The sequence below is a fragment of the Festucalex cinctus genome, chromosome 4, assembly GCF_051991245.1.
Source record: "Festucalex cinctus isolate MCC-2025b chromosome 4, RoL_Fcin_1.0, whole genome shotgun sequence".
Lineage (NCBI taxonomy): Eukaryota > Metazoa > Chordata > Actinopteri > Syngnathiformes > Syngnathidae > Festucalex > Festucalex cinctus.
Window position 1 is genome coordinate 2,592,501 of NC_135414.1, and position 20,000 is coordinate 2,612,500.

Below are 20,000 nucleotides of genomic sequence, written 5' to 3' on the forward strand. Positions count from 1 at the left end.
CCACCCGGCACCACAATGGGCGGACAGCCAGCGCAGCAGGGCTACCGGACAGCCCACCGGCCACCGGAGCCCGCCCGGGGCGCCAGGAGTTATACCGGAGTGGGGCAGGCCCCAAACCCTCGCCCGGCCCCCGGAGCCCGACGCCCGGGCCGGGGAGGGAGCCCCAGGCCCAGGGAGAGGGAGGGGGAGGGGCCGCAGGGCAGACAGGGAACGGGGGGGGGCGGCGGAAGCGGGGAGAAGACGACAAGAAGGCGAAAGGGCGGCTGCAGGGCAGGAGGCGGGGGGAGGGGAGGAGGAGGGAGGGCGACAAGGGAAAAGGGACCGGGAGGCAGAGGAGGATGGGCGGGAGGAGGCGAGGAGGGAGAGGCGACGGGGGGGAGGAAGGGGGAGGGGAGAGGGAACCACGGGGCACACCGGAGGCCCACCCACCCCGAACCGCGCCGCCGGGCACGGAGCAGCGGACCGCGCCGGGACGGCACCGCCCCGGGCACCAGGGGAAGCACCCCAACACCGCACCCCACAGGGGGCCCAGGGAGCGGCCAAGACGCAACCGCCACCGTGCAGACAACGGGGGGCAGAACCACCCCCGCCCGACCACAGGGGACGGCGTCAAGAAAATTGACTAATTAGCATGCAGTAACACCAAGTGTTGATGCTTAGTGCCCACTAGAAATAGATCTTAAGGAGTTATTGAGTATAGTGTCGTATAGTGTGGTATGCTCGAGCCCACTAGCAGCAACTAGGTTCCTGACTATATAAAAATAAAAACAATCAGATACAAAATACCAAATACAGGAGCAGCGAAAACAGAAGTTGTAACGATGTGGTGGCTCTCGTTAACAGGCAGAATCTTGGCAGGATTAAGTTGCCAAATTGAGATTAAAATATTCTATGTACATAGACCATATTTGTTTAAATCTTGATACTTGATTTTTATTTAAGGCAGAGATTTTTTCCATTGAGATATAATTTATTAGTAAGTTTAACCAGTGGTCGATATTTAGAGATTGTTTATTTTTCCAATTGACAAGGATTATTTTTTTAGCAATAGTAAGGGCTATAAATATAGATTGAGATTGTTTACATGGTAGCTCAGTTATTGTTAAGTCACCTAGTAAACACAATCTTGGAGATAAAGGAAGCCTACAGTTTAATATATCAGCGAGCTTTTCCAAGATTTTAGTCCAGAAATGCAGCACTGGAGTACATGACCATAAAGCATGAAGATAAGTATCGGCAGTGTTTTGTGAGCACTGGAGACAAATGTCGGAGTCAGAGAGTCCCATTTTATTCATCATATATTGTGTAATATATGTTCTATGAAGTATCTTATATTGGATAAGTTGCAAATTTGTCTGTTTGGTCATTTTAAATACATTTTCACAGATTTGGGTCCAAAAGTCTGGTTCCGGAACTATAGACAAGTCTTTTTCCCATTTTAAAGTCGGTAAATACGTTTTATTTGTGTATAAAAATAACTTATATATTTTTGATATTTTCTTTATTGTTGTTGGAGAAAGCTTTATGATATCTTTAGTTAAGACAGGCAGTTGGAGCGTATCCTGAAGTGTTGGGATTTGTTTCTTAACCATATTTTTAACTTGCAGATAATGTAAGAAATTTCCCTTTTTTATTTCATATTTCTGGACCAAGTTTGTATACGATATAAACTTATTATCTGAGAAAAGATGATGAAGGTGTGTAATTCCTTTCTGCTCCCATAGGCTTAAATGGAACGACTGATTATTAAGTTGAAAGTCGGGGTTATGCCAAATGGGAGAGAGCCCACAGGGCGCCAATTGGGAGTTTGTAATTTCTAATGCCTTCCACCAGGCAGTCAGGGTGGCGGCTATCATTGGGTTTTTAAAACAATTATGTCGTCTTATTGATTTTGTAATAAAGAGTAAATCTGACAGTCTAAGATTATTACAATCCTTCTGCTCCAATTCCAACCAACAGTTAGTATCTCTGTTGGGTTGTGTCCATAGCACAAGATATTGTAGTTGATTAGCTAAATAATAGTACATAAAGTTTGGTGCCTCTAAACCTCCTTTAGATTTACTTTCCTGAAGAGTAGATAGACTAATTTTGGCTTTTTTTTTATTCCAATAGAATTTTATGATAGCAGAGTCCAGCGATTGGAACCAGTTAGACGTAGGTTTAAATGGAATCATTGAAAATAAATAATTAATCTTTGGTAAAACTTTCATTTTTATAGTAGCTATCCGTCCTATTAAAGAGATCGGAAGATTATTCCAGCGCTCCAGGTCACTACGGATACTATCCAATAATGGTGAAAAATTTAAAGAAGTTAATTCAGTTAACTTAGGTGAAATTTTAACACTTAAGTATTTTAAATTACCTGTAGGAAAGGAGTAGTGTGGATCCTGACTTGTAGGATTCCATGAATTTTCTGTAATAGGTAATAATGTTGATTTTGTCCAGTTAATAGAGTAATCTGATAAGTGAGAGAATTTAGTTATTAATTTAAATGCTTCCCCTAGCGAGATAGCAGGTTCTTCTAAATAGAGTAATATATCATCGGCATATAGATTAATTTTATGTTCTATTGTCCCGGAGTGGATTCCTTGGATCCGTCTATCCTGACGTATAGCTAATGCTAGCGGCTCAATAAATATAGCAAATAATAAAGGAGAAATTGGGCACCCTTGTCTTGTTCCCCTTTGTAAAGTAAAACTCTGTGATGTAATCCCATTAGTAGTAACTGTAGCTTTAGGAGAATCATATAATATTGAGACCCATTGAATGAATGACTCCCCGAAGCCGAATTTATTTAAGACAGCAAAGAGGAAGGACCAGTTAACTTTATCGAATGCTTTTTCTGCATCCAGCGAAATAACAACTGCCTTTTTATCATACCGCTGTGACATACTAATCAAGTTAAAGAGTCTCCTAATATTATTAGTAGAATGACGACCTTTAATAAAACCTGTTTGATCACTATGAATAATTGTCGAGATTACCGTCTCTAATCGAGATGCCAAGGCCTTAGCGATAATTTTAATATCGGTATTAATTAGTGATATCGGTCGGTAACTTGACGGGAGGGTAGGGTCTTTTTCTGGCTTTAATAAAAGTTTAATTGCTGCTATATTCATATCTTGACGTATATCACCTTTACTTTTAATTTCAGTTACTACTCTTAGAAATAATGGAGCAAACATTAACCAGAAATGTTTAAAAAATATAGCCGGAAAGCCGTCTGGACCAGGTGCTCTGCCATTAGGCATACTGTCTAAAGCACGATACAACTCATCTATAGTAAGCGGGGTATCGAGAATATCTTTATGTTCAATAGATAACTGAGGTATATTTAAGCTGTTTAGGAATTCCTCAATATATTCAGGGTTAGGTCTATTAATTTCTGTGTATAGATTTCGATAATAGTTATAAAAAATATGGTTAATTTCTTCTGGTGATTGTGTGCATTCACCATTTATATCTTTAATAGCCGTTATAAGAGATTTTTCCCGATTCCGTTGAAGTTGATTTGCCAGGAATTTACCTGATTTATTATTATGTTCAAAATTATTATATCTCAACTGTTGTATTATAAACTCTGTCTTTTTAGATAACATGTTATCTAACTGTATTTTTATATTCTGTAGTTCTATCCATATTTGATTATTTGGGTTTAATACATATTAAATCCGTTAGTTGTTTAATTTTATCTTCCAGGTATTTTTCTAATTTTTGATCCTGTTTCTTTTTATAAGTTGAATATGATATAATTTTCCCTCTAATTACCGCTTTCCCTGCTTCCCAGAGAAGAGATGGAGATATATTTGGAGAGTCATTTATTTCCAAAAAATCTGCCCACTCCCTTCTAATAATTTTATCAAACTCTACGTCTTTCAGTAATGAGATGTTAAAACGCCATATCGGGGGAGGTTTAAAGGTAGAGTCAATTTGTAGAGTGAGGGAGACTGGTGCATGATCACTTATAATTATAGAATGTATTTTTATAGCAGTTTTATCAACAATAGAATTATTTGTAAGGAAAAAATCAATTCTTGAGAATGATCGGTGCACAGCAGAGAAGAAAGTAAATTCCTTCTTAGTTGGGTTTTGAAGTCTCCAGCCATCGCTGAGGCCAAAATCCTCCATATATTCATCTATTACTTTAGCGGGTCGTAATCGCCTTGTATATATCGTATTATTAGAACGATCTATTAACGGGTTCAAGACCGTGTTAAAATCACCTCCAATAATAATAGTAGAATTTGTTGCTAAATCGAGTAACCGAGAGAAAAATTCATGGAAAAAATCAGGGTCATCATTATTTGGGGCATATAAATTACCAATTGTATATACTTTATTAAATATAGTTACCTGGATAATAATATATCGGCCCTCTAAATCTGTTACTATATTATTTAGAGTAAAGAATAAATTCTTATGTATAAGTATAGAGACACCTCTTTGTCTACTATTATAGGAGGCAGAGTAAACTTGACTAAAATTTTTATCTATAAATAATTTTTCTTCTGATTTTTGTAAGTGGGTTTCTTGTAGGAGACAAATATCTGCCTTAAATTTTGAGAGATGGTCTAAAATTTTTATTCTTTTTGCCTGGGAGCGAGCGCCACACACATTCCAGGAGACCAGAACTAATTTCTGCATACAAGCAATATAGACTCAGTCTTATGTATACATCTATATAAGCTGCTTATTAATATTAACATATTGTAGGATAGCAAAAGAGTAATTAGGCAATTTATATAATTTATATAAAGAGAGAGATAGCAAGTAGATAAGTATAATAGTGAAGAAACGTGGGGGGAAGTGAGTGTGAAGGAAATCTGTGGGGGATTCAACATAACAATACACCAGTAAATGGTGACCTAAGCGAGATTATTATTATTATTATTAATTTATTTTAAGAATATATTTTTATATTATTATTATTATTATTATTATTATTATTACTATATAGCCTATGCATAATATAAATTCATATTCTATTTCGTAACCCATTATCCATACATATACATACATATACATATACATATATATACATATATACACATATACATACACATACATATACATATACATACGTCAAATAATCACACAATGCTCGGCTCTACCAATTGTCAGTTAGAACAGCCAAGGGGTCGAGGTTGGGTTTCGGAATAGCTGGCCGTCGATATATAATTTATCAACGACCATCGAAGTCCGTTTACCCTCCTGTCTATTTTGTTTCATTATAGGAAACAGTACTTTTCGCCGCTCGTTTATCTCTCTTGGGAATTGATCATTCATCCCGAAAGATGTCCCTTTGAGCTCCCGTCCTTTACTTTTTACCAATTCTTTATGTTTAAAATGTTCGAACTTAGCAATAATAGGACGGGGCTTATTGCCCTTACGAGCTCCGAGCCGGTGTACACGGTGAAAAGAGATATTATTTACCGTCTCCTGTGGGATCTTTAGCGATGATGTCATGAATTTTTTTATCTCACTCTCTGGATTATCTGGAGAATTTTCGGATATACCTGAGAATATTAGATTTTCCCGCATACTACGGGATTGAACATCTAAGACCGTTTCCTTTAGCATTTTATTTTCCTTTTTAATCGTCTCCAACTCGGCTGTGACAGCGACGAGAGAGGAGCGTAGCTCGGAGTTATCGCATTGGAGATCGCTTACCTGTTGGCTAACGAATTCCAAACTTGCCTTTAATTCTTTGACGTCCTCGCGGATAAGACAGAGGACGTCAAGTTTTTTATTTATGGAATCCAGCATACTCACCGATACGTCGGCGGTTGCTAAATCGTCCGTGTCTGTTGACGAGTCATTTTTCCTTTTTTTTTTCGAAGGATTATCCCGACTAGCCGGCGGCTCATCCATCGCGCAGCTATAAAAATAATCGTCAATAAAACGTTCGAGGTCGTCCACACTGGATTCTATTTTAGCAGCAGAGCGCCGCCATGTTAGATTTTCCCAGTCTCGCTACGGGTCACGCGATAGTCACAGCATCTCGCGATGGGAAATGAAAAAAAAAAAAATCTCTGTGTGATGCCACGCAGCTGACAAATTTGCCAGCCCCATTTGCGACACGCCACCCCCGCTCTGCGATTGGCTGGAGGGGTATAAACACTGTCTTTCCACAGAAACATCCCGCAGTTTACAAAACAAACACAAAATGGCAAAATACAGGCTTTAGGATAAAATCACCACCTGACATTAAGAGAAGCCCAGAGCTGTAAATTGAGAAATTGAGAAGAAGTTTGTCTGTTTAAATACTGTATTTAAAAAGTGCCTTTTCCAGAGTCAAATCGGCAGACTGCGCCTTTAAAGTTGTATTCCTAAATCCCAACAGCCATGTTAGACATTATGAGTTTATATATTAACAGATGTGTAAGCCAACTTCACAACAAACAAATAGGCTGCGTTTGAAGAGCAAGCAAGCAAAATGTATTTCATCTTACCATATCATGACTTTGGGTCTTGACTCTCAGCAGTCTAGACTGCTAACCTGGGCAGGCTTTGGCAACTCCACTAGGGCGTCCGAACTAATCGGCTAGGCTAGGCGCCAGGCTCCCTTCGAAGAGCGTCCAGACTCCAGTGTCGCCGGCACATGTACCGCGACTGGATTCGCCGGGAGGAAATGAAGCGCGCCCGCAGGAGGAACGAAGCACGTCCAAGTCGCCAGCCTGCGAAGCGGGGTTCCGGGGCCAGATCTCCCGAGAGTGGGGTAGCTAATTTCACGGCCCTGTACCTCCGGCCTGGAGGGCCGGCACCGACACCGTTGGAAAGCCAAGGTCGAGCCGGTTCCGGGGATGTGTCTTTTCCCCATAGGACCAATGGTTCGACCGGTGTGGGGGGTAAATCTCCCTAGCTGTATCCGAAAAATGTGCATCGTGAGGCGGGTTGGCAGCCCTGAGGTGCACCCCCTGTATCCGGGGAATGGAAGGTCGGACCGGCACGGGTACTCACCGTTGTAAGGTTGAGGTTGAGATGGTTCCAGGGATGTGTTCATTTTCGCCGTAGGACTTGTACCTGGGTGTCAATCCCAGTGTATGCCTGTGGGAGGAGGGTCATGGAAACCGGGCACCGACACCGTTGGAAAGCACCTGGTCAGCAGGCCGGTTCTGCCCGGTTGGACAGTGATTAGCAACACATTGCACACAGTGCAAGTCTCACCGCCTCCGCTTTCCACATCAAAGATGACAACTTTAGTATCTCCACTTCCAAATACCTCGGCGTCATTTCCTTGTTTAGCCCCGCCGCTTGATGGCATTAATAGTGTCACTGTAGTAGAGTGACGCCATGTCGCATGCACTGTGTGGAAAAATGAGGTGTCACTCTATGGCACCGCCCAACACCAGATTTAATTTAAAAAGTAATTAAAAAAAAAAAGATAATAATAATAATAATAATAACCTCATATATTTATCCGAGTCCTAATCGGGAGACAATGTCCGATACGATCGAGTCAGTAACCACATGATTGAGCCCGATTTCCGATCACGTGATCGGATCGGGACATCCCTACACTCAATTCTATTCTGGTCCACGCAACCTTATAAAAGTAAAAAAAATAAAATAAAATAAAAAAAATCAGCACAATATTTTGAAGGTAATGTTTTTTCCTCATAGGTATTCACATTATGTCAATAAAATTCCAAATATCATGCCGAAGCCATAAAATTGCCAAATATTTGTAAAATTTATTTAGAATGCTATAACACAATCAATACAAATGGTTCCGTATCCAATGAGTTCTGGCTTGCATGATGACCATACATTTCCAAGGAGCAAGTAAACAAGGCACAAATCCCTTTCACTTCATATCTAATAATCAGTCATATAATAACCACTGCCATTTGTAATGCAACTGTGACATTGACATACTCAAGATGTACTGTCAATTATATGCAATAGACATGGCATGAATGGCAATCCTTGCCAGCAGTTGTTGCAAAGAGAGCCATTCAACACTTGACTGGTAGCGGCAGTACTGTGCAAATAGAGTACGGTAACATCAAATATATGCAGCAAAGCACTGCCTGTAGGGCTTTAATTACAGGACTGTCTCAGGAAATTAGAATATTGTGATAAAGTCCTTTATTTTCTAATGCAATTTAAAAAAAGCAAAATACAGAAAATACACAAATTCACCAATTTTCACTATCAAACTAATATTATAATTAAAAATAAAATCATCATCAAATATGTTTACTTCTTACTCTTCCTAACCTGCCTGTACATCATGGCATAACACTTGTAATTTATTGGTAAATGATTTGAATGTGTGAATTTAACAACATTTTTAGGATTGTATTGTTAACACATATGACCTGCTGACTAGGGATGTAATGATATCCAAACATCACAATACGATATTATCACGATATGAAGGTCATGATACGATAATTATCACGATATGGTTAAAAAAGATAATGTTATAAAAAAGAAAAAAAAGCTCATACAAAAAAAAGCAATATATTGTGCTTTTGTACATAACAACAATGCATATAAACCACCTACAATCTCTAATAACAATATTGAAGCACTTACTTGCTAATGCAAGCACACATTTATCGCTTCACAAGCAAATTAGGTTCTCCTTCATCTGACAATTAGCACAGATTTTAAACATAGAAGGCCAAAACATCCCTAATGAAAATTAAATTGCACTAATAAACTAGCCATAGAGGGTACTAGAACTGCACAGATGGAAATCAACCTTACTTTTTTTTTTTTATTAACTCTTTGACTGCCAAACATTATCTAAAAAACAACCCCGACAGTGCCAGCTGATTTTGAGCACTTTCACTTATCTTTCAAGGCAAACAAAATATTGTGCACTACGACTACATAAACATGAAAAAAAAGTATGTTTCTCCCTTATTCCGTTCTTTAGTAATCACCATTTGAAAATGGGTAATTTGAGTGACATAAGTGAGAAGAGAAAAACAAAATGGAGAAAACAAGCTTTTTGACACTAATACTGTATTTTTTGTTTAGTGACACTCTGTGAATTAGATTTAGAGTGACAAAAGACTTTGATCATTCACGTCATTGTTGAAAATGTTCTATTTCATCAGATTCGTCATGTTTCATTGTAATATCATACGCCTTAAGCCCATTCAAAAGATATACAATGCTGCCATCTGCTGGCCATAGTTAGTGGGTGTTTTTGATTCCACAACCCATTGACCAGGCAGCGCTCTACTTAAGATGTTGCACTACCCATTGATTAAAGAAAAAAAAAAAAAAAAAAACTTAGTAAATGTCAATTAATGTTTATGGCAGCACTCATTACGATTTTAGCACATGTCATTAAACATTTTTGGCGGTCAAAGAGTTGACAGATGTGGTCCTTTTAAATAATGTGAACATGACGACGACGATATTGTGGCAGTAACGATAAGGGCAATATCGTGATATTAAAACTGCTACAATATCGTCGTCGTCATGTTCAATTATATTTAAAAGAAACACATCTGTTCAAAAAGTCAGGTTCATTTCCATTTGTGCAGTTCTAGCACCCTCTCCCTACTGCTGACTCACAGCTGCAAATCTCTGTGACACTTTAAAAGGACAATCCACGCTACCACATGAAATGAAATCTAAAATATGCTGTGGCAGTGCTGAGCAGCATTAATAACCATATTAATGTTAATCTTCATAAAGGACTTCATCAATGAGCACATCATTATCGTCAACAGGGATGTCCTGACACAGTTGCTCTTTATAGGCCAAAGCGATGGTGTAGGGCTTCCCTTTGGGGTGTCGGAAGCAGCGCTCCAGGTAGGCGTCATAGAAACCCTTGCCCCTGCCCAGACGCTTCCCGGAAAGGTCAAACCCCAGACCTGGCATCAAGATGAGATCCAGACCTCCTAGAAAAATATTGGTTTAAAATGAATGTTAGGATTTGAACCCCGTTAACATAAGAGCCGTTGAAAATTCACCATGATGCACTAAGTTCTTTGCATACATGTTTAATCAAATGACGCAACAAAGTTGTCAATTGTTGTAGTTATCAATTGTTCCAACATAACAGTATGTGTGATGTGATAGTTCTATTCCGTTTATGTTCAGTGATTTATGTTAACTTTTAGCACCCTCAAATGGTGAAATGCCTGATTAATTTTAGTTGACGTCAGTTTCAATGACACTCCTGAAGCGCCACACGCACACCCCGTGGAGCGTTGGCCCGCGTAAGGCTGTTAGTAATTATTTGTGTTCATTTGTATAACCTTATTTGAGCTATAAAAAAGCAGATAAGTTCAGTTGAATGTTTTGTAAATTCAAAATGGTGTTAAAAACGAGTCAGTAAAGATATTAGCATTCGTTAGCGTTTTATGCTAGCGGACTTGAGCCAACTGTTAGCGTACCTTAGTTGTGTTATTTATTTTAATTAACTTATTAGGGCCCGAGCAGCTACCGCTGTGAGGTCCCTATTGTTTTTCGATCGGATTATTATTATTATTATTATTAGCGCCCGAGCAGCTACCGCTGCGAGGTCCCTATTGTTTTTCGATTGGATTATCATTATGAGGGCCCGAGCAGCGGCGGCGGCGGTGCCGCTGCGAGGCCCTATTGTTTTTCAAGGGATTCTTATTAGGGCCCGAGCAGCGACCGCTGCGAGATCCCAATTGTTCCTGAAGGAATTCTTATTATTAGGGCCCGAGCAGCAGTGGCGGCGGTGCCGCTGCGAGGCCCTATTGTTTTTGAAGGAATTCTTATTATTCTTTTTCTTTGTTATTGGTGTTAAAAACGAGTCAATAAAGATATTAGCATTCGTTAGCGTTTTATGCTAGCGGACTTGAGCTAACTGTTAGCATACCTTAGTTGTGTTATTTATTTTAGTTAACTTATTAGGGCCCGAGCAGCTACCGCTGTGAGGTCCCTATTGTTTTTCGATCGGATTATTATTATTATTAGCGCCCGAGCAGCTACCGCTGCGAGGTCCCTATTGTTTTTCGATCGGATTATCATTATGAGGGCCCGAGCAGCGGCGGCGGCGGTGCCGCTGCGAGGCCCTATTGTTTTTGAAGGAATTCTTATTATTCTTTTTCTTTGTTATTATTCTTTTCCGCAAACAATCACACTTTTGAAACACTAAACATGAACGAAAACTCACCAAACTTTACACGCAGATTGGGCCTAATTAAAGCCTAATTTATGCTTCCACGTTTGCTCTCGCGTTGATGACCGCCGTAGATCACATAATCTACGCGTTCATGAATTTTAAGTGCTGCGTCACTCGTGGCCGGCTGCGGTGTACACGTCGCCAATCCTTGAACGCCGTAGATGGCGGGGCGTAGTTCGCTTCTGATTGGTCCGTTCGATGGCGTTTTTTCTTCTTTTTTTTCTCTCTCTCTCTCCCCGCTCCCCGCCCAGATAGTTTCTGTGAAGGCAACTGGCGGCGCAAATTGACTTCCTGCTCGGAGATCACGGCTGTGCATGTGGATATGTGCCTGGGACGAGAGGCGGAAAACCACAATAACTTTAAAAAAAAAAAAAAAAAAAATAAAAAAAAAAAATTTCGCTAAGCGCATGGCTGTTGTGTTTTGCCGAGTTTACGGCCGACACCGGTGCAGATTGGCAATAATTAATTGCCACGGTGATGAACTGACTCCTCCCCCGGCTTTGTTTCGTGTTTCTGAATTAAATTGAACTTCCTGAATCCGTCATAAAATGCACAGGAATCGCCACTCTGTGGCGTCCCAGCCATAGCGACAGCGGGACTTGGTGTGAAACTCCAGCAGACACAGATGTGTATTGCGCACAAGTCGGAAGCCAAACGCACGAGCGGAGCTACGCCGTAACGCCTCCGCACGAGCCTCTCACAGAAGCATACTGAGGCCTTAAGCACTGTTCGCCAAGAAAACAACGGCAATTTTGAGGGCCTAAACTGGCACAGAGACACATGAAACTTGGCACACACATCTGGCCTGGCAAAATGAGCAATATTTCATCGTGGATCGTGCTATTTTTACGAAAATGACTCAATAGCGCCCCCTAGAAATTTTTAACGAAGCAGCCCCGGTTGTACGTTTAAGCAAGATCTACGAAAATTTTTAGGTGTATGAGGGAGCCCAAGACCTACAAAAAAAAAAGTCTCTTGGACCCGTATGCTAAAATGAACAGGAAGTGAGCTATGAATTTTTCAATGTCCTATTTTTGACGATTTTTTAACATTTACGGTGGGGGGGGGGGGGGGGGCATACTTTTGCCCACTTCTCCTACACGTTTCATCCGACTGACTTCAGACTTGACCTGGACCATGTCAAGACCTGAGCCAACGACTGGGGGAAAAAATCTCGACTTTTCGAAATACTATATGATGAGGGCGGTGCATCAAAATTTGTGTTTCGCAAGGAAAATGATATGCTTAATAACTTCCCGGTACATGCTCCAAAAAATCCCAAACTTGACATGTATGTTTATAGTCAAGGCCTGAAGGTATCTCTATGACAATATTCAGTTATATATGCAGCGCCACCTAGATAGTCGACTACTCAGTTTTCCATTATATAAAACAGCCTTATATTTGTTCTTTCTTCCAAAACTGCCTCAACCGCTCGTTTGACTGCATGCCGCTCGTCCTCCTGCCTGCTGCTGCCTGCGCTTACTGGACGCACATGTGCAGTAGCATTAATCCGGGTCAGACGTGACGTCACCAGAAGCTATATCCTCTTAGCACCAGGTGTACACAGTATGTTATCATAGCTAACCGACCTCGGACTTTGAAAGTTTGGGAACAATTCTACAAAGACGCTAAAGCGAGTAATGTTCGATGTGAATTATGCAAGACAGACCTTGCCTTTCACGGCAGCACATCGGCAATGCATGAACATTTGAGGCAGAAGCACCTTTTGTCGAATCCTTCTAACGGACAGGGACAGTCATCTCAGCTGCTGTAAGTTATTTGGATGGTTAGCGTACCTATGTGCTAACGTGGACGTTATAGCACACACTGTGTGATAAAACGTGCAATGTTGTTAGACTCCGTTCCACTTCATTGGAGAGCTTTACTATGAAGCCATCAACATGCAACGCCTCAAAAGTATTTTTTATATTGTTTACATGTTTGTTGTATTCATATTAGTAATCACTATTTAGTTGTTGTTGTTTTTTTCAAATGCACTCAACATTTGTTGTTATAAATGTTAAAGGCAACAGTATTTGAGCTAAAAGTTCAAATGTACTATCGGCATAATTGTCGGTTTTGGATTGCACAAGAAATTCTAGTACAAACTGCACTTTAATAAAAGTTGAATGTACTGTTAGTCTGTTACCTTTCACCTGTCACCATCTTTATTACTAACTTGTACATATATCTTAACAAATTCAAGCTATATGCTAATGAAAATAATGCTAATAAAAATGCATTGTAAAGACACCAATGTTAATGAATAACAAAAAGTGCTTGCAGAAAAATCGAAGATAAAATAATAGACAAAGTCCAAGATCTTGGCGAGGCACAAGACAAGGTTGAGGGCGGGCGAAGCGAGGAACAGAGAGTTTGTCTAAATCACAGGTCTCAAACTCCAGTCCTCGAGGGCCGCAGTCCTGCATGATTTAGAGATGTCCCTCCTCACACCTGATTCATCAGCAAGCTCTGCAAGAACCTGATAATGATCCTCATTATATGAAACAGCTGTGTTTGAGGAGAGAAACCTCTAAAACATGCAGGACTGCGGCCCTCGAGGACTCGAGTTTGAGACCTGTGAACCGTGGTACACAGAGAGGAGCAAGTGAATAGTCTGACAACTGACAAGCACGTTTTGAAGCCGCCTGAGTACAAGCAACAGGTGCGTGTAGCTGGAGGATCCAAACTCCGTCAAATCAAGCTGGGCTGCAACAAAACACAAGCCTCAGAACAGAGACATGACATTAAGTGGAATAAATCAATACTTTTATAAACACTACAAAGTAGGAAAAAAAATGGCTGAGGAACCTTAACCTGAACAAAGTTGTTGACTTGGTGGAAGAACACACCAGATCAGTCTGCTATCTGCCACTAATTGTTGGTGGAACTCTTGGCTGAGTGGCCAGAACTCATACTGTTCTGTCCTCACGAGACGTGTCTGCTCTATTCAGCTAGACAGACAGTTAACAGATGAGATGTCTTTTGTAGTTTTTCTTTATTTTACTGTAAATCTGAAACAAAAATACAATCCAGCACATTAGCACAGTACTATCAATCCAATCACAAATGTAAAGAAATAATAATCACCAACTAGAGCTGCGAGCAGCTATAAAGGGCCCTCGCAGCCCGGGCCACGTTGGGGTACTTGCACGTTGGGGTACTTGCACGTTGGGGTACTTGCACGTTGGGGTACTGGCACGTTGGGGTACTGGCATATTGGAAGCAGAATTTCTTTGAAAATGGCATAATAAACCTTTACATGTGGAATATTTTTTTGCCAGTGTGTGTGTCAAGCTCAACGGGTTTTGGTGATTGTTAAGACCTGCAAAAATTAGCGTCCTTTTTTATTTTTAGGCAATGAGTTGCCCTGATTGGTATTTTTTGTAAACGTATATATACACATCATTGCTCGTTGTACCCATTGCACAATGTTGCTTTTATTGTCCAAAGGGGCAATCAAAAATAAATAAAACAAAATGAAAAAGTACATACGTTTGGATCGGTCTGATGCCAGTGAACAATTTGAGTGGTGTAAACTAAAAGAATAGTCATAAACTAGAGCTGCGAGCAGCTATAAAGGGCCCTCGCAGCCCGGGCCACATTGGGGTCCTTGCACGTTGGGGTCCTTGCACGTTGGGGTACTTGCACGTTAGGGTACTGGCACGTTGGGGTACTGGCATATTGGAAGTAAAATTTCTTTGAAAATGGCATAATAAACGTTTACATGTAGAATATTTTTTTTACCAGTGTGTGTCAAGCTCAACGGGTTTTGGTGATTGTTAAGACCTGCAAAAATCAGCGTCCTTATTTATTTTTAGGCAATGAGTTGCCCTGATTGGTATTTTTTGTAAAAGTGTATATATACATCATCGCTCGTTGTACTCATTGCACAATGTTACTTTTATTGTCCAAAGGGGCAATCACAAATTAATAAAACAAAATGGAAACGTACATACGTTTGGATCGGTGTGAAGCCAGTGAACATTTTGAGTGGTGGAAACTAAAAGAATATTCATAAATGACTTAGTTGTCTTGCTTTCTCATTTTAATGTCTGTCTCCACATTTGTGCAGTTTAAAAATGTCATAGATGGTGTTTAAACCTGACATTTATTTGGTCCTTCGAAGAGCCGGAAGCCAAGATGCCTAAGGATTCCAGCGGGTGTGGTGGACTCCAGAAAGACCATGGCCATGGCACAGGCTCCCTAGAGTGAGCCTAAGATCCTTTTTGAGGACTGGAAATTCTACCCGCCAGCTGGGATCTACAGGCTGACGGCTTTCCGATGGAGAGAAGACATCTGGGTGAGAAAAAGTTTACTTTCCGGGGGAAAGTGTGAATGAATGTCGACGTAAAATCTGCGCGAAGGTACTGTCGCAGCCTGCACGAAGGTACTGTGTGGGAGGAAAAACCTTGTGAATACTAGTCAATGGCAAGTGAAGGGAACGGAGCCCAGTAACGTCCGTGTAAAGAGACGATGGCGGAGTCGTGTACGTACTTAAATTCCGTGTAATGCTGGAAAAGGCCTTGTGTGAGTGTGTGAAGTGAATGGAAGTATAGTGTCACTTGATACTTACTTCATTTTAAACAAACAGGATTGTAAGTGACAACTCATTGTGGAAGCAAAGGCAAGAATTCTCCGCCCTGTTGGGTAGAAGCTTGAGAATTACCACAGTGAGAAATTTCTTGTCACCCTGTTATTCGAACATATCAGTCCTTAGGAAACTCTAGGTTCGCGGACTGTACCAAATTCATATGAAATGGGGGAAAATAAACAGTAAAAGTGAGCTACAAGATGAACTATCCAGTAAGGATTGGATGTTCATAGAAAAATTAGATCCATCTAAAATATAGCATGTAAATATGTGGATTACAAGATATACTTTTGCTGGCCAGCTTAATTTACAATAGTAAAAATAATAACAATAATAATGGTAATCCACTACAATATTAAATAAGGAATAAAATTAAATGGAAAGTTGGAGCTTTAACAGCCTAATGATATCGAGGCATCTGTAAAAGTGTATGTGTGTGGCTTCTCACTGTGTTTGTCTCTGTGAGCTCTTGTGTATGTGTGTCATATTGTCTAAAGATGACGGCTAAAAGGGTTTAAATTGTGTATAAGGGGTTGTTAGATCGTGTCTAACATAACTATGTTAAAACGGTGAAATTGAGAAATTTTGTTCTGTATCAAATATAAGGTGCGCGGACCAAAAAGTGGTCCCACAAGGGGTCATCACCCAGTCCTCAGGTGAAAATTGTGTGTTTTTGTTTTTGGATGGTAAAGCTAATTGTTTGAGAGTGAGTTAAGTAGGTGATTGATGACAAGTTGTTGAACTTTTGACAGGAAAAAAAAATCCTTTTTGTTGGATTGTTTTGAGCATGGGAAATGATAAAAGTAAGAGAAACGTGAAAGTAGAATTGTGATGGTAGAATTAGAACAACTGGACAAAAAGAAAGAAGAAATTGGAGATTGATGTAAATAAAGGTATATTACACTTTTGTGCAACAAGGGTGTAATATTTAGATTGTTTTGATTGTAAAGTGGTTATGATGGAGACCCAATGATAAACAAAGTAATTTTGTCGGCCCTATGATTTGAAACAAATTATAAAATGATATTTAAATTCCTGAGTGAAATTGTGACCTGTTATGAACTTTTGATGTTTGTGATAATGCTGTTTTAAAACGAAAACACCCACAGGTTGATTTGGCTGTGCAATTATACATGAATTGGGTGGATAATTATGCTAGCAATGTTACTACTGAAATTGAATTGAGATACTGATAACAACGACAATGTTTTGACAAATTTGAATAGATAGATGAATGTGAAAAATGCAGTTTGTGATTTAAATTGAACAATGATAGTAGTGGCTTTACGAAGATATTGGAAGGCCATTTGAACAGACAATTGATTGCTGACATGGTTATGAGTTTGTTTAGAATGCATGAAGTAGAATTTAAGCCAGTATTTTTATTATTGTTAACAAGATGATTGATATTCATGGTGGCTTTGTTATTAACTACATATAGCTTTTGGAAAGATGTGTTACATTTAAACTTGATTATATGGTTGTAAACAATATAAGGGAGTATGATACAATTAGTTTTGAAGAAATGCCAGACTACGACAATGCTATGGGCGGATTATAACGTTCTACCCCTCCAAGACATGTGAACTACAGTGTTCTTTCGCAAATTAGGGCCAGAGCGGTGAAGGCTCCAGGGTCCCTATTGTTTTTAAATTCCATAGTCATTTAAAAAAAAAAAAAAAAAAGTGCTGATTTTGTGGATTTTTGTACAACTGTGTAATTTTTTGAGAAGGGGAAAATGACTGAATGAAGGTTAACCCAGTGATATACGAGGGAACACTGTAGTGGAGGGGGGGGGGGGGGGGGGGGGTTGGGGAAGGAAAAATTAAAACCTTTTGTAAATATTATGAAATTATTTTAAATTGCATGCAGCATAAGATTATATGAAGTGGGTTGGATAATGATTTTGAGTTGTGAGCCATAAAGATGTCTCAAAAGGGGGGAGTTGGCAACAATACTGCAATACCGCATATAAATTTTATATTTTTAATTTTTTATGTTTTTACGTTTTTGGAATTTTGTTTTAGAATTTTGTTATACATGGAATTGATGTTTCTAATATTCTACAATTTCTGTTAGTGGCTATGGATTTTATGGAATTGAACAAAAAGTAAGACAATGTCAATATTAACAAGTACTGATTGATGGTCTTAAAAAATTTAACAATGAGTTGAAATTGTTCCAGAAAAACAACTGGATGTTATTATTATGGCAGAAGCATTGTGTGAATAGATAATGTCTCTATATGACGTACTAGTTATTTGGAGTAATGAATGAAAGTCACTTTATATGTTACATTGTTAAGGGAAAAAGAGAAACGAGAGAAAAATATATGATCAAAGCATGGAGATAAGATAATTGATGATTAAGTAATTTGGGAAATTGTAAAAGGAACAAGACAGTTAAGCTCGTTTAAAATTTCGTGTGGTGGACCATTTAAATTTGCCTATTGTAATGACCTGTTAAGACATACAGATGAAAGAAATTGATTTAAGTGACTATATGAGAAGATTGTTTAAATGATAAGGAAGTGAAAATGTTTAATCAAATGCCAGTTGACTCTCTATCTCAGCAGGAAGGCAAGCCTCCCATCAAGGGTAGTGACTGACTTTGATTAAAGGTCCAGCCTAAGGTGGGAAGGCCCTTGTAAGTGTTGTTGGCCCCGAAGGTTGTGAAGATCGCTGAACGACTCTCCTAGATTCACCTATCACATGGCACAAAACAGGTACCATTGACTAACAGCTTGCCAGGTTGCGGAGCGAAGCCTGACTGAAGTGAGGTCAGAGGAGAAACAAGCAGCTTGACTCGCTGTGAAAAAGTCTGACCAAGTAAGTCAGTGAAGACTTTGGGAGCACATTGTTGGCTACCCTCAAAGTTCCCCCAACCGCTGCGTAGTCCAGGACCTGTCTATTGTGCATGATGTGTCAGAAGGGACAATTCAAGGAGACGAGTCCCTTTCCTGAATCGAATGGAGAGTAAGATGCGATCAGACAGTTGGGGCTGTCTTTTTGATTTTTGATGTTTGTTTTTGTGGCCATCTTGAAGAGGAAGAGAGACAGATGGTTGAATTATTAATGCTGAGAATTACATACAGAAACATTGGACATTGCGCACACTGGATTTTAAACATTGGATAATGTACACACATTAGAGCAACAACACATTGATTGCACTTTAAAGACGATACGTTGAATTATATTGTGCTTATGATAATTTTACTAATATGGCGTTTTGTGATGGAAAGAGAAATGTTACGTCATGCTCTATGTGATAGTGTTGACAAAGGACTTATTTGTGTAAGGGGAAAAAAATGTGTTATGCACTGTGATGGTGATGTTTTGCTTATTTAACAAATACATGGTATGAGACTTTGAGTAAATATGTAATAACAGGAGGGAAATGTTAGGATTATTATGTATATATTATTCCATATTTTCTCTTTTATTGCATAGAGTTAATTTTAAAGCATATACTCAGTACTTCACTATCAGTTTGGGTTGCTGTATGTGTATTCAACCTAAGGACGTCTGGAATGCGGGAATGAAGAACTTCACACCAGGACAGGAGACAGCATTCAAGGATTAGTGATCAAAGGATGTCTTCTGTGTTAATGACTATTGTATTTGTGATGCCACAACGCTGCTATTTCTCTGCCTCTTTTTGTGACCATTTGTTAGCGAACTCCATGAAAAGACAAGAAATGTGAATGTGTGTCAGAGTGGGCCAGAGGATTGTGACCAGCACACATCTCTTGCTCATCTCTCCTTGTACAAGTAAAGGTCTTGCTTTCTCATTTTAATGTCTGTCTCCACATTTGTGCAGTTTAAAAATGTCATAGATGGTGTTTAAACCTGACATTATCACACTTAGAATGAGTTTACATTTTTTGTACAAAATACCGTATGTGGGGTATTTTTTTTTTTATGCCTCAAGGGCTAGGTGACGCTGCATATATAACTGAATGTTGTCATAGAGATAGCTTCAGGCCTTGACGATAAACATACATGTCAAGTTTGGGATTTTTTGGAGCATGTACCGGGGAGTTATTAAGCATATCCTTTTTCAGTGCGAAACACAAATTTTGATGCCCCGCCTTCATCATATAGTATTTCGAAAAGTCAAGATTTTTCCCCCTGTCGTTGGCTCAGGTCTTGACATGGTCCAGGTCAAGTCTTAACTCAGTCAGATGAAACGTGTAGGAGAAGTGGGCAAAAGTCTGCCCCCTGTGAATGTGCAAAAATCGTCAAAAATGGGACATTCAAAAATTCGTAGCTCACT

At 39.6% G+C, this 20,000-nt stretch overlaps 1 protein-coding gene across 1 annotated transcript in view; it reads right to left on the reverse strand.

The window, feature by feature from the left end:
• Positions 1-8,073: 8,073 nt before the first annotated feature.
• mthfs (5,10-methenyltetrahydrofolate synthetase (5-formyltetrahydrofolate cyclo-ligase)) overlaps positions 8,074-20,000 on the reverse strand; it is a 25,186-nt gene continuing 13,259 nt past the window's right edge. Inside the window, exon 3 of the mRNA XM_077518245.1 lies at positions 8,074-9,869. Within this exon, the coding sequence (XP_077374371.1) occupies positions 9,649-9,869 (221 nt within the window). The 3' untranslated portion in view covers positions 8,074-9,648. The remainder of the gene's footprint in view (positions 9,870-20,000) is intronic.